General features: G+C 42.9%; 1 protein-coding gene across 4 annotated transcripts in view; it reads left to right on the forward strand.

The window, feature by feature from the left end:
• hoxc10 (homeobox C10) overlaps positions 1-15,988 on the forward strand; it is a 219,035-nt gene that overhangs the window by 34,272 nt on the left and 168,775 nt on the right. For all 4 annotated transcript variants that reach the window (XM_062971624.1, XM_062971625.1, XM_062971627.1 and 1 more), the window contains exon 3: positions 10,687-10,788. In XM_062971624.1, coding sequence (XP_062827694.1) covers positions 10,687-10,752 — 66 coding nt within the window. In that variant the 3' untranslated portion in view covers positions 10,753-10,788. The remainder of the gene's footprint in view (positions 1-10,686; positions 10,789-15,988) is intronic.

The following is a 15,988-nucleotide window of genomic DNA, read 5'->3' on the forward strand; positions in this document are numbered from 1 at the left end:
AGAACTGTGAAGGACGTGAAACTATAATGATTTCTATGGGGTTTGTTTATTACATTATTTGTGTGAGCACTCGAAATTCTTAACATACTACCTAGTGGGAAACCTGCAATAATCATCTATTCGCAACAAGGTGGGGGCTTACACGTATTAAAAAGGGAAAAAAGAAATGGGAGGGAAGGGAAGGGGAGGGAAAGCAACTTCGTGGAAATCATTTTAAAATTAAGAGTTGTGTATTGCCCTAATGCAAGCTACTAAGTAGCATAATAACAATAATAATTAAAAAGTTTAAAAAATACAAAAAAAACATTGTAATGTATCTTATCACTACCTATAGAAGGAGTCATGCTTTGAAAGTATTTGTAACGCGGTTTTGTTGTCGTATGTTGCTGCTTATTTTTCTTGGAAAAAAAATCCCAACAACTGAAACTGCCTAGATAAGAACGCACAGTATTGTATGATTTTATTGTGCTTATAATGTAGTTTAGGACTTAAATTGCACTGAATGTATAGTTATCTATTTGTCTTGACTTCTCTGTTAATGCAACATGCTCGAAATGACACCAACACACAAAAAATATCATTTGTTTTATGTAAACCCATCTGTCCTCTGCGTGTTCCAAACTCTGAATGTAGCAATTTCTGCCAGAAATCCAATTCTGGTCGCCGTGGATTTGTATTGTATACGTGAGACATTACGTAAATAAACAATAAAAATTGAGGGGGAAAAGAGATTGAGGATCTAGGCTTCTTCAATGCCCTGGCGATTCTTTAGAGCTATACTATATGTTCGTTAACCCACAGGAGGTCTTGGTGGATGAATATGTTCAAAGATATTCAGAATCGAGGCTTCTTCAATATCTTGGCGATTCTTTAGACCTATACTATATGTTCGTTAACCTACAGGAGGTCTTGGTGGATCCATATGTTCAAAGAGATTGAGAACCTAGCCTTCTTCAATACCGTGGTGATTCTTTAGACCTATAGTATATGTTCGTTAACCCACAGGAGGTCTTGGTGCTTCCATATGTTCAAAGTTACCTAACAGTTCAAACTCAAGACCCAGCTTTTCACTTCTAAAGAAAGGAGGCGTTACATTGACACGTTCCCAGACTGGGGATTAAAATCCTAAATACATTGACTTGGAACCAGGAAGACAGGAATGGCAAAGGGAGGAACAGCTGGACAGCAACTGAATAAACCAAGACAGGAGGGGAAATGCCCTCCGATTCCAGCACTTCAGGGTTGGTATTGTGGGACCATTGCGAATGATCTCTTTGCCTGCAACCCACAAGTGAGTAAACCCCACTGAACACAGTGGCATTCACTTCCTAGTAATGTCTAAACTTGGGTTGCACATAAAGTCCCGTTTTCTGCACAAAGACTCTCAGATGACGACCACCTAGGGATGGATGGGTGGGTGATGGCTTCCTCTCCTCAAGTTTATTTTTTCCATCTCCTTTTGGTAACTTCCTGTTTACTGTTTCAACTGGTATTACATTTCTTTCCTCGCTATATGGTGCAGCTGCCTTTTCGCCTCTTCCAATTTCAAAAGCGTTGGTCTAGCAAAGATGGTCCTTTCACTAGCTTTGACCAGAACGGCTGTGCACTGAAAAATCCCAGAGTTTCATATTTGTGGAGTCTTTTCCATCCTATTAAATGTGCGCCTGGGTAGGATGGGATTAAAGGGATCAAGTTTGCCTCTGGTCCCTCTCCAACCCACAAGATGAAGAGAATGCAGAAAGAGCCCTTAATGGAGGCATCAAAACCGGTCTTTGTGATAGAATGCAGAATATAACACACAATCTGGCTGAAATGGAACCCGCTCCACACCCTCCATCAAATGATAGGTCCCTTTGGGTGCCTTGACCCACCCAGGTCCACACTTTTGTCGCTAAATGCTGCTTGTCTGAAATGGATTCTGACAGCAAGGAGAATGGCGCTTCAGAGCCTCTCCTCCTTTTCTCTCCTTCCATTTCTGTTAAGCACAACAGTCACGCATCATGGGATAATGTGTTGTCGAAGGCTTTCATGACTGGAATCACTGGGTTGCTGTGAGTTTTCCGAGCTGTATGGCCATGTTCCATAAGCATTTTCTCCTGACGTTTTGCCTGCATCTATGACAGGCATCCTCGGAGATTGTGAGGTGGTGATGGGACAGTTTCATGGGATAGTTTGTCCAGTTTGCGAGTGCAAGGGGGGATAAGTGGGGAGGGAAGGAGATTCCGTGGAAATGCTCTCTACACGTGTTAGGAAAGGGCACAGCGACCTATTGGGACCTATTCCTACAGACAGACATCTCCTCCTGTTTGGTGAGCCCGCATCCTCCAGCGGCATCTGGTCTGCAAATGGACAGGTTGTTTATACTGATAGCCAGATAAGCCATTGTGGGATTCCTGAGAGAGATCCTGGCTTAGTCAAATGAATCTGGAAAAGAGTCTGGGAGGTTGGGAACATTCCTAGCTTCTCCAAAAACCCACCCAGAGGTCCTTAACTATGCGAGTGACTGCACTAAATGTGTGTGTGTGTGTTTCTCTGTGCTGGACTCTACAGAAGGCAACTGTACAAAGGAACAGGGAAAGGGGGTCTCTATATGTCTTCTACCTCCCCGCATCCACATTTCAGCAAATTGCTTTTATGGAGGGTTTAGAAACCCGGTCAGGTGTTGAGGATCCTCAATGCCTTCTGCTTTAAGTACCCCGCCAAAGCCGTGAACCTGACAATAACAACAAATTTCATAACAATAAAAGTCTAGCGCAGGTTATCTCCAAAGGCACACCTTTCTCCAAAAAAGGGGGGGTCCTATGTTCTTGCCCATGGCGGCCCTGCTTCCCAGGTGATGAATGCAGGTTCTGTCGACTTTCCCCCCATTTTTCCCCACTCCAAAACCCAGTTCGGGGAATATCTGATTGCGACAAAAACAGAGATAGAGAATTACGACCATTTTAATGGTTGGGGAATGGTCTCCATCCCACAGGCATACATAACCCAAGCAGGGTCTTTGCGCCCTCTGGATAGGATCCGAATCCACGGCAAGAGGCGCACGCAGCCCTTCTCCAAAAGGCTTCTCCTCCTGGAGTGGACACCCTTAGGCTCTGTCCATTCGCCTCTTCTATGCCAGGGACCGGCCATAAAGCGTGCCAAGGTGTAGGCTTTGTGAGACTGCAAGGTAAGCCGTTTTATTACTCATCCTAAGGTAAGGGGCCCGGTTAATGGTGTCTGGGTATGTGTGCTGTGTATATACAGTGCACATACCACACATACTTTATATACATGTGGCATACCATGTGTAGTATTCCATATGCATATCTGGAATGTATGTATCCATCACGCGAATAAGCAAAAAGTTGGACTCCGACCCCAGCCTTCCAAAGCCAAGCTCGGAGCCCTTTTTTTTCTCTTGCTAGTGAACTACCCTTGTCTTCTTTGAGCTTACCCTCTTCTTCCTCTCTTCCCCCCTTCTTTATCGCTCTTCGCGGTTTAAGAAAGCCATTGGTTGGATAGTCCGACATTGGGTTTTAAATAGCTCTAAGACCGGCAAGGAAACTTACTTAATTTCAAAATAAGGCAATTGAGAATGGGAAAAAGGGGGGGGGGGCACAACAGAAGTGGGGGAGAAAAGAAGGGGAAAAAAAAGCTGTATCTGCAACCCATCCATCATATTTAAGTCCACGTTCCTAAGTGGTTTGATTTGGAGGAATCTCCCGAACGAGACTTATCTATCATAGGGTTAGAAGTTAAATTATTGAAATTGCAAGGAAAAGCTGTTCCATTTTGGGATGGGGGGATGTTTATGGCTTCTAGTCAAGGCAACCCATTCGCATCTTTCCATGAAACACGCAGTTTTTTTCATTTTATTTTTTTGATTTGGGTAATCACTTCATCATTGGAAGGGGGGGAAAGAAGTGAGACTGAGGGGAAAGGGCCATTTTTATGGGGCGAAGTAATTTGAAAGAAGATAACGCCTTTCACAAAGTGGCTGATTCGGAAATGATCATTACTTTACTATTACTGAAATGAGATTCATCCACCCGCCTGGAGTAAGAAATATCACCGTATTCTGCAGAGGGTTTTTTTTTGTTTTTTTTATTAACCAATCAAAATTCTCTCAAATCTCCATTTGTGATTTGTAGGGAAAAAATATAATTCCTCCAAAAGCTGCATTGGAACATATTGCTCATTTTCTCTTAATTTATTATTCTAATCACAGCAGCAGTTACACGATAATGCATCCATTAGGTGGGTGGAGAGGGATGCTGTGTAGTCATTTCGATTCGATATCGGGCAATGTACACAAAGGGCATTTGACACATAGATGCCAAAGTTTGCAGGCACCAAGTTTTCAGACAGAAATCTAGAATAATCGGAAGGAGAAAAAATTGTAAAATAAAGTCGGGAAATTTTAATTTCTCTTCAATTTCTCTCTATTTTTTTCTCTCCCCCCTTTTCTGTTTTCCTCTTATCTTTTTTACAACTCAGTTTTAGATTGGACATTTAGTTTTCTTGCAATGTTCAGCAATCTTTCCATCTTTTCCTCTCCAATCGGACATTAAATCCGCATCAGGAGCGGACAACATGCTTTTCCGGACTAAAGAAGTGTGTGAAAGAAAAGCAGGATAGAGACACAAAGGGCCCTTCTACACAGCTGAATAAAATTGCACATTATCTGCTTTATACTGGGATATAGGGCAGTGTGGACTCAAATATCCTAGTTCAAAGCAGATATTGTGAGATTTTCTGCCTTGATATTCTGGGGTATATAGCTGTGTGGAAGAGCCCAAAAGGAAATGGGGGAAAGGCATAGATGTGGGACAAAACTGTTCAGGACAGGTTAGGTTTGCTCCTGATAGAGAGATCAAAATGTCCTGTTCGTTTTATGGGACCCTTTTTCTCCCTGGAAAAGGGAGCGTCCATTGTCTCCCCAGTCGCCCTTGTGAGGGTTCCTTCCTCGTCGTAACTTTTAACTACCTGTTATAAAATTTATGGGCGGTTTGTAAAAAAAGGAAAGAAAGAAAAAGTAATTTCCGTTCCATCCGGTTGGACTGCAAGCTATGGTGTGTTTTCAGACAGACAAACACTCGCACATGTATTGGGGAACACACCCACACTTTGCTTTCTCCAAAAAAACATGCCGAAAACAAGAGTCAACTGCCTGGCTAAGAAAGAAAAGCAATGGCTGGCACAATCCAGCCCCATTTTCCCCGTGAGAAATGGGTAAGTAGGTAAAGTCGGGCAGAAGATAGAATCCAAGGTAGACTTCCTACTTCTCCTCACCAAATTGTCTTTCTGCCCCTCCACAAAATGATGTCTATGTGTTGTCGAAGGCTTTCATGGGTGGAATCACTGGGTTGCTGAGAGTTTTCCGGGCTGTATGACCAAGTTCCAGAAGCATTCTTTCCTTTTCCAAAAGGAAATAATGCTTCTGGAACATGGCCATACAGCCCGGAAAACTCTCAGCAACAAAATGATGATTTCCTCCATCAGATACTGTCTTCTGTGATATATATATATATATATATCACAGCAACAAACTCACAACAACAAAGTGATGATTTCCTCCGTTATATATATATGTGTGTGTGTGTGTGTGTATACATATATATATATATATAGAGAGAGAGAGTATATGTGCGTGTGTATATAATGTCTGTTTATCCATCTTCCATCTGTCCATCTGTGTATATCTCGATGTTTGTATCTTATCCGTAGTTGTTCTTTCATCTACCTATTTTTCTGTCTACCGCCCCAGATGGAACTAGCAAATCTAAAGGAAAATACTTTTGATACTTCTCAGATTAATAATCTATCCATCAGATGGGTTTGCTCTAACTCAAGGAAGTATATTCCATCATAATTCCCACCACACCAGTGTTGGCATATGTATACAAATACACGACAGTGTTGAATCTCAGGGTATCACCAGGGGAAAGCGCCTATAGACTCCTCGATGGGATATTGAGGTATTGAGATTAATGAAGTCTTGAATGTGCAAAATGGGAAAGGGCTTCCACCTTTGAGGTCACCTGTTCCAGCCTTTTTGGATCTGAAGGCCAAAGGAGAGAACACTTGCCCCATTTGGCGGATAGGTTTTATTCAGGAACCTCCTGCTCCTCACAAACCTACTCTAAATAGAAGGACCAAAATTCGGGATTTGGGACGACCTTGATATTTCCTAGGAGAGTGCCAAGTGTGGAAGGGAAGGCGATGAAAATGGCAGTCAGTGGTCAAGAGGAGTAGATATCATGGTCTGGGGATGCAACCCAAATCTTGGGTGCGGTGAGTGGCATAACCCTGGCTAGACGTGTCTCTATGGCTTCTTCCACACAGCTGAATAAAATCCCACATTATCTTCTTTGAACTGGAACTGGCAGTATGGACTCAGATAATCCAGTTCAAAGCAGATATTGTGGTATTTTTTTCCCTTGATATTCTGGGTAATATGGTTGTTTGGAAGGGCCCTGTGTTTCTCTGTGTGTTTCACACACATTCACGTTGTCATTTGTGGTTTTTCCATGTTGCACCCCACCCCCGCAAGATGTAATTTAGTCCATGAAAGGTCCAGTCCGGAAATGTGAACACCAGGGTTTGTGGCCCTGATGGGTTGCCACTTGAATAAACAATCCAGATCCAGACTGGAAACAATAAGCAAACCAGCAGCAATAATAGGAAAAAGTGTAGCCTGGAATGATAGTCCTCCAGAGCTCCCTTGTCCCCGCCTTCGCCACCCTTTGTGTGTGTGTGTGTGTGTGTAAATTAATAAATAGACTTAAAGACGAAAGCCCCCACTTCTCCTCCCCCTCCGTCAGATCTCTGCAAAATTATCCCAGCGTTTGTTAAGGCAGGAAAATATGAATGAGAAAAGAAAGAATTGAGAAACAAAGTCGGTGTGGGTGTGTGGGTGTGACTGTTCTCCCTCCTGCGCGTATGTGTATGTGTGTGTGTGTATTCTCCATGCGCACACATATTGCACACATACACACACACATAAGTAGATCTCTAGGAAAGAGGAATTCTCTAAACATGGCGACAGAGAGGAGCATTTGCACTCGTCACAAAAATGCAACGCATTCTTGGTTGTTTGCAGAAAATTTACAGCTGAGCAATAAAAGTTTACGACTGAATCACAAGTTGGATTGGCCACAGGAAGTCATGTGGACTCCATCCATGAACGTGAACTTTTTATTGTGGTTTCTCTTATGACTCTTTCGCAGTAGTCCTTCCTTTAACAGTCCAAGCAGTGCCAGTGAAACGGGGGTACGATGGTATCTGTATTATTTTCCTCCATTTAATTATTATTAATAATTATTTGTGGGGGGGTTGGGTGGGGCAGGAGGGGTGCGAGGAATCTCGAATTGTCTCTGGTCTTTCTCTCTCTCCCCCTTCCCCCCCTTTCCCCCTCCTTCTTATTCCTCTTCTTTGCCTTCTCCTCTCTATTTTTTCCTTGGGGTTGGAATTGTTGGTTGCTCTGGGCATTTTAGGAATAATGAGTTTACTGCTGCGGCTGATTGCCTCCTCCTCCTCCTCCTCTCATATTCTCCACCCCTAGGGGCAAAACGCAACACATTTCTTTGGGAGGATGCAATGATGAGGGGGAGCAGGAGTTGTAAAATACATTGGATTTTGTTTTGTTTTGTTTTGCTTTTTAAACGGGTGGGGGTGAGTAGTTACAGTAAGAGTGTGGAAGGAGACGCAAGCCCAGTTTCCCTCTCTTGTACCCTCATGTCACGTTCAAAATAGAGAAGGGCTGCTTGGATGGATGCTTGGCTTGATTTTCTGCCTTCCATGATGGCTTGTTTTTCTTGTTTTGTTATATATATATATCTGTGGAACTGAACTGTGCAGCGTCAGTGCAGAAAAGAAAGAGACAGAGACAGAGAGGGAAAGAAAGAAAGCAAGAGAAGGGAAAGAAGGGAGAGTGTGTGTGAGAGAGAATCGGGTAAGTGTTCCCTTATTGGCTAAAATGTGTAACTAATGATCCATGGCGGTGGGTGTTAAAGATAATGATGCATCGTGGTGGCGAAGCAAACGAAAAGAGGGGTGTAGCCTGGTTATGACAGAATATGATCAGGAAGGATCGGCGCAAATGTGGTTAATTCGGTGCGGGGGGGCGGGGGGCGGGAGGCTTTCGTCTGTGTGTCTGTGTGTGTGGAGTGGGTTTGCTGGCGGTGATGTCACTGCGGTCTGGTTTGCTGGAGATGCCGGCTGCAGTCTGCCTCCCCTTTACAATGGTGCAGTGTTGCCTGGGGTTTGAGGGGGGGCCATGGAGGAAGGGGAAGCGAAGAGGGGGGCGGCGGCGGCGGCGAGAGGGAGAGACCCCCTGACGGCATTGCCCACCGATTACAACCTAAAGCAGTGTCTGGGTCCAGGCTAAGCCTTGGCCACTAGCCATCCAGTCCCAGGGATGATTATGAAAGGGAAGTGGTTTGAGATGGAATAAACAAACACACCAACAGACAGGAGCAACTTTTCCTAAGAGAGATCAGGGTGTATGTGTGTGCGTGCGTGTGAGTCTCCGTGCACATGCGCAGTATTCCACTCCTATCCCAGAGAGAAAACCCCTCCTGTGGCGTAGCAAGGCAAACCAAAGTGCCATTTTTAATGAGCAATTATGTGTTGCCTCGGTTGGTTGTGTATTAGGAGGTGGGTTGTGTATGTTTTACCTTTCCACTCCTACTTCTTCTTTTCCTCCCCCCACCCCAACCGAGATCACTCGCCCCAACACATGGTTGCCATTGGCTCCTGAGGGAAGCCTTTCACTGGAGAGGAGGATTGAGGAGGATTTTAGTCTATTTTTAGAAGTTGTTCCTGACCGTGTGAATGTGCCTGTCTTGGCCAGTGTTTGGCCATCCTCATGTCATATTTTTATATATATATATATATATATATATATATATATATATATATATATAGAGAGAGAGAGAGAGAGAGAGAGAGAGAGAGAGAGAGAGAGAGTTTAATCAGCCTCCCGCCTACACACACACACAGGCTTGAGGTTGATCAAACGTCAAAATATATAGATGCTGAAGATATATATAGGTGTTTAGTCAGTCTGGCGGCTATATATATATATATATCCTCAACATCCATATGTATTTACGTTTGATCAACCTCACGCCTATATATATGTGTGTGTAGGCACGAGGCTGATTATTATATATATATAGTGATGTTTAGGATATATATAGGTGTTTAGTCAGCCTGGCGCCTATATATATATAGGCATGAGGCTGACCAAACGTCTATATGTGTGTGTGTGTTGAGGAATATATAATGTATATGTATATATATAGCGTTTAGTCAGCCTGCCCCCCCCCCCCATATATATAGACGTGAGGCTAACCAAACGTGTATATATATGTATGTGTATTGAGGTAGGTGGGTAGGTAGGTAGATAGATAGATACTGGATTGCTGTATCTGGGTTGCAGATAGATAGATAGATAGATAGATAGATAGATAGATAGATAGATAAAGTTTAGTCAGCCTATATATTGATGTTGAGGAATAATTCTGCTCAGCATAGCAAGCCTTCCTTGTCTTGGTTTTCTCTGAATGCGATTGGGTAAAGGATGAAATATTTTAGGCCTTTACTTGTTCAAGTTAGGGTCTGACCACACCAGTATTTTGGAACAGTCTCTTTTGATTGTAACATTATATTGAGTTGTTTTATAGAGTCAAATGTTGACTGGGCTTCTTCCAACTCTGGAGCAAAATATATGACACACACACTCTCTCTTTTCTTTCCTTCTCTTCCCTTCTCTTCTCTTTTTAAATTGTTCTCCTTTGAAAGCATATAACAGAAGTATATGTGATTTCTCCTTCACATGATTTCTTTTGTTTTCCTTACAACTTTGTAACAAAATATATGACATTCTGTCCTCCCTCCCAGCTTCCTTCCCTCCCTTCCTCATCTTTCGTTTTCTTCCTTCCTCCCTTTTACATATTTCCTTTTCTTCCAATCTCCCTCCCTCCCTTTTTTCAGCCTTGCCTTCCTTGCTTCTTCTTTATATTCTCTCTCTTTCTGTATGTGTGTATGTATGAATACAAGCCTATTAAAAGAAAGACCCAGTAAATACAATCCACTCATCTAGATACACATTTCTGTGTCTAGATTCTCTGTCTAGTTGACATCTGGATTTCCCACAGCTAACCATAGACACAGGCAATATTCTAACCATTAGAGACAAAATCATCGGGACACAAATAACAACAAAAGCCAAAGCAAGGAAGACCAAGGCTTATGACAAAGAGCTGGGGGGTGGGGGAGGGAGGGGGAACAAAGACCGAAGACCCCTCGTGAAGTATTATAAATGGCGTCCCCTTGCCAATATTAATACAATATGTGGAGATGCAAATCTTCGGAAACGACGCCCTGTTTGTCTCGGTTTTAGGCCCCTCAGCCTGAATTCCCCTAATGAAATATTTAACACAGTCGGCATCAAGGTTTTATAAAGGCCTCGCTGCAATTAAATGTGCCATTGAGCCCGGCAGCGAAGGGCTTTTTGGAGGGGGTTCTGCAATGAAACGCTTTGCTCAGGGGATGGCTCCGGGAATGACTGGGGTTGACAGAAAAAGGAGAAAAGGAACTGCCCTTCGGTTGTGGGAGAAAGAAAGAAGGCAGGAAGGGAAGGAAGGAATGGAGGAAATGGGACTAAAAGCATGCGAATGATGACAGCCATTTAACTCTTAGGGAAACCATCACAACAGCAGCAGCAGCAGCAAGAACAACAACAACAGCCATCAAGCCACCGCATAGGTTCTGTCCATAAGAGAAGGAAAAGTTCAGCGAAGGGTAAGTGGGATCCTTGTATGTATTTGCACCGACTTATGTGTGCATAGGTGGAGAAATGGGTTTTGTTTGTGGCTGATGGTGTTATGGTGTCTGGTTGAGAGAGAGCAGCTCTCCAACCTTTGGGTTGCAGTGGGCTGTCATGCTTAACCTCCATCCCGGTGAAGGGAATGGCTTCCTACCTTTGTCATTGGTCGATGTGTGTGTGTGTGTGTGTATGTGGAAGAAACCCATTAGACCTACTTGCAAGTAATTGGATTTAGGAGGAGGCTATCTAGACGCCCTTCCCTCCCTTGGCTTCCTGGGCTCTTGATATATGCTGTTGGTGCCATGGCTGTGGCCTAAACCGGTGTGCGTAAAGGCCTTTTAATAACCAAAGGATGCTTATTAGAACCACATGGTCCCCGAAATGTCTTCTCCTGGTAGTATTTCGCCTTCTCTGCTCAAGGTTTTGAAGTCTGGGTGCCTGTTTTCTCCTGTCGTTGGGAGAAATGAATCTCCTTTCCAGCGTCTTCGGTTATAAAATGTTATTTGTTGTGTCTTTTTATTATATATATATATAAAAAACCAGCCTTCTGCAACAATCACCTCTGTGTCTCTCAGGTCTGAGGATCGCCCATACAAAACGTATCGATTTTGTCTTTAAAACTGACGTATGGCCGTCGTTCATAAACTCCCAACATTTGAGTAGATATAAAAAGGACGAATATGGACCTGATTTATATTCTGGGTATTTTGCAGACTAAACGGGAGGAAATGAATGACTTCTTCTATCTATAACATCACCATAGACCAGGGATTTAGTGAAAAGAGGGAGCGTTATTGACATACAGGTTTAGGAAGGAAAAAGAATAGATTCTTGGCAAACATACAGGACCAAAATCCGATTATATGAGGGTTGCGTTGGCCTCTGGCACTGGTTTTAATTCTCGAAGAGGGGTCATAAACGCTGTAGTAAATGTGAAAATTGAAAACCACAAATTTGACACAGCACTATAAATCATATATATTTATTAATGTGGCTGGGGCCATAATAAAAACAATTGAAAGGAACTTTGTAAGCATTCCAGCATATATCTTTACAAGCACAAAACAACTTAATTCTAATCATCATTATTATCGTCATTGCCAAGCTATTTTTTTCCAGCACAGAGGGAGAAAAAGAGGGAAGAATGAGAGGGGAAAGTCGCAGGGGAGAGAATATAAGGAGTCAAAGGTCTTAAGACGACAACTGCCGTCACAACAGTAATAATACTCAGGCAATATACCGATTTACATTCCTTTCCATTTATTGAGAGGGACTGAGGCTGGCATGAGCTAGTAAAGACTGCGGAAAGGGATATAATCAGGATTTCCTGAAGGAGTGGCCAAAGATGTGTTGTTGTTTTTTAAGCAACAAAAGCACCCACTGAGGTTTATTAGAAGAAGATGAATCTTACAAAAATTAGAAATAATAATATAATCATCATCCCCATTGAATTATATCCTTAACAGAGGGGAAGCTGTTTTTCATTGGTTTTGTAAGCTGTGGTTCTGGGATGTGTGCACTTGCGTGTGTCACGTTGTGTTGAAAAGTGAGTTGTATTTATAGTTCGTTTGCTGCCTCATAGTGCCACCAATATTTCTGCATATCCTTTCCCCTATTAAATTTCCTGATGCTACAATCTTGCACTAACTTATATGACACCAAACTGTATTGAACTTTATGGGTCTGACTACTGGGTAAATAAATATGTGCTGTAGGAATGCTGTACTGTTAACTTCGGTTGATTATACTGAAATCTACAAAAGTCTATTGAGCCTTTTCAACAACAAAAAACCCCCTGCTTTGTGCAAAAACACTTCTGAGTGAAGGAACGCCAAAAATGTTCAAAGCAAACAAAAGGGTACAATGTTTCAAATACATATCAGTTCTTGGCGAAGTTTTTAAGCTTACATAGAACCGGGGAAAGTCTTTTGCCTTTGGGAAAGTCTTTTGTATTTTGGAGAAGGAAAGTGCAAAATGGGATCTTAAAAGAACGCTACCTATATACTGAATCAAATTGGTATGTACTATGTGTGATCTCTTGGTGTTTCATGAATATTTTTTATTTGTGTATATTTGCACACACACTATCAGGCTGTGCTGGAGAATGTGTCCACCTTTCAAGGACGCCTCAGTCCCTATGCCTCTGTGTTGGTTGGAGCTGTCCTGCAGAGTACCATGAAGTGTCTTTCCTTGATCTTATGGAGCCCAATTTCCTTGAGCTTTAAAACAATTCCACCATTGCCCCTTCATCATTTGGTTGAATGGAAAGGGTGGTAATTTCGGGAAAGACCGATTTGAATGGGCCGTCTATGGAGATGTTTTTCCAATCTGTTTCTGCTGAGATCTGTTTCTGCTGGGATTGTCTCTGGCGGTTGCCTTATCACAGAGGAGAATGTGGAGCCCATTGTTTGGGGTGCGTGTGTATCTTTTAGGAAGCAGAAAGAAAGAGAGCAAAACATATGAATGTGTTGATCCCTCAATGGCTAGGGGCAGCTAGGAGCCGAAAGCCCCTAAAGCCCTTTTGTTGTTAATTTGGTGAATGTGGATATGGGCATAATTAGTTCTGGTGATATTTACGTAGTATTCCCCTATATGTGATATTTTCCCCCCTCCTCTGGTCTTTGAAGGCACTGACTGGTTTCAGCTTCGGGACAGGCCAAGGCCTGTTTTGTTCCATGCGTTCACAGGAGCGACTAAAAGCGAGGCCCGCCCCTGTCTAGATCTGAACCGAACTAAATCTCAATCTCGGAGGGTCTTTCCGAGCCTCACAAAGGTATCCCTTTTGCATACTGATAATTTCGGCTGGAGATAATGTAGCGCCTTCTGTTTTGGTTTCTGCTTTTGGATTCCCCCCCCCCCTTTTTTTTTTGGTAAAGTCACCTTGAGAGTCTTATTAGGTGTGGATCTTCTTATTCCTTCACTAGATCCGATTGAGCTGGTCTCTTCGAATGGATTAGGAAGGATCCCACTAAGATGTAGGCCTTCGTGGGCGCTGGGATTGAGAGTCGCCTACGATCCTACCTACACAATCATTCACTCCGGACCCTTTGGAGGCAAAGAAGCCTTCATCTTCAATGTGGTTAGCGATGGTCTGGGAATGTGTTTGCTTTCTCGTCGGTCTCTGTCCCCTTTGCTTTTAATTGCTGCCTCCCTTTTTGTTGTTTACGTGTTTTGTATACTGCCACCAAGTGACTGAAAGCCGGCAAGCCAACGCCGCCGCTGTGCAGCCTGTTCTCCTTCCGCCCCTCCTTCTCCCCATTCAGGGGAGGAAGAAGACCCAAAGAAACCCCCCACCCCACCTCCTTGTTTTCCCCTTCCCCGCAACCCGGAGAGTTCAAATGCTTGCACGGAGAAGAGGGTTGTTTAGGACTGGGCGGCCATAAAGGCCGGAATCTGTGAGATGTTTACTACCTTCAAGTTAGTGCTGTCGCTTCCCCTCCCTTTCCTTTTGCTGCCCCATAAACTGTCCCCTCTATTGAGCTCCTGGACGGATAGGGAGGACTTCACAAAGTTTGGTTTTTCAAAGCTGTTTGGTGGACGGCTGTGTAGAGATGGTATCTATGGATGGGGAGTTTCCTCTTCGGCGGTTGTTTAAAGGCCCTCGTTGCCAGAACACCCCTTCCCTTTTTTCCCACCAGATTCGGGGTCCACGCATTCCTAAAAACAGGATAAGGTTGTAGAAGGCTTTCATGGCCGGAATCACTGGTGGCTGTGAGTTTTCCGGACTGTATGGTCATGCCCCAGAAGCATTCTCTCCTGACGCTAATATTTATTTAAGACATTTATATCTCACCCTTCTCATCCCGAAGGGGACTCAGAGCGGCTTACCAGTTTATGTACATACAATATATTATATTACTGGCATAGCACAATATTAGTATTACATATTACTATATTGTGTTATGCCAATATACTGTAATATTATTAGTAATATTACATGTAATATATAATATATTATTATATTATATTGTATTAGTATTATAGTGTATTATTATATTATGATCAATATTATATGTACATACAATATATTATATTATTAGCATAGCACAATATTAGTATTATATAATACTATATTGTACTATACCACTATACTATGCCACTATAATAAAGAACAACACTCCGAAAACAGGGGAATTCCAGACAGGAAACAATCAGGGCCAGCTAACACCTCCTAACAAAGGATCCCCCAGATAGTAAGCAGCCAGTCCTTAAAAGTGCAAGACCTTTCTATGCTAACCAAGGTGGCCAATTGCTACATTAACACTTGCCTCCAATAGAAAAGAGTTTTCTCCTTTCACGGATATATAAACCCCACTTAACATGTTTCCAACAGACCTCAGAACTGCTGAGGATGCTTGCCATAAATGTAGGTGAAACTTCTGGAACATGGCCATACAGCCCGGAAAACTCACAGCAACACTGGGAAAGGTGCTTCTGCTTTTTTCCATAGACACCCAAACCCTCCACCATTCAGCCACACCTTTTCAGCAAAACAAAAATAACGCCTGTATTTAAAGAGATCCTAAAATATGAAATTGCCAATTGCTCCTCCATTAAAGTCTGCGCAAATCGAAAAGGAATTGCCTCTTCAAACATAGTTTAATTCAGTCGACACCCCTTTTAAAAACACACCTCATTAAAGCCACTAATGTTAGGCCATAACTTATTGTTTCTTCTCCTCTCCCAACTTCGCCTTCCCCCTTTCCCTCCTCCTCCTGCTCCTCTTTCTTCTTTTTCTCAACCCCCTCCGCGTTTTCCTGGAGTCCTGAGATTAATTTTTCCCCCCTCCTCCCTCGCCCCCATGTGCAAACAATAAAATCAAATAAGAACTAGTAGATAATGACAACCATTTCTCATCGCTGAATTATTCTTCCCGAAGAACGTATTAAAATCGTATTCTTCTTTGTTTAATCGGCTGGCGGGCGTGCGTCGTTTGCTTATATCCCCTATTTTATGTTGCGGCCATAATATCACGCTTTATAATTTTAAGCCGGTTGCCGTTCTCCATGACAACTCGGTGGGTGTGACGTCAGCTCCCTTGAATGTCAAAAGGAAGGAGGGCGACCATTGTAGGGAACATTTCCGTGCCATAAAAAAAGAAATAAAGAACAGGAGCCATCCAAGTCACCCATAAAGTTCTCTAAACTGAACATCCCCTGGTGAAGTTTGCAAAGT

The sequence above is a fragment of the Anolis carolinensis genome, chromosome 2, assembly GCF_035594765.1.
Source record: "Anolis carolinensis isolate JA03-04 chromosome 2, rAnoCar3.1.pri, whole genome shotgun sequence".
NCBI classification, from domain to species: Eukaryota; Metazoa; Chordata; class Lepidosauria; order Squamata; family Dactyloidae; genus Anolis; species Anolis carolinensis.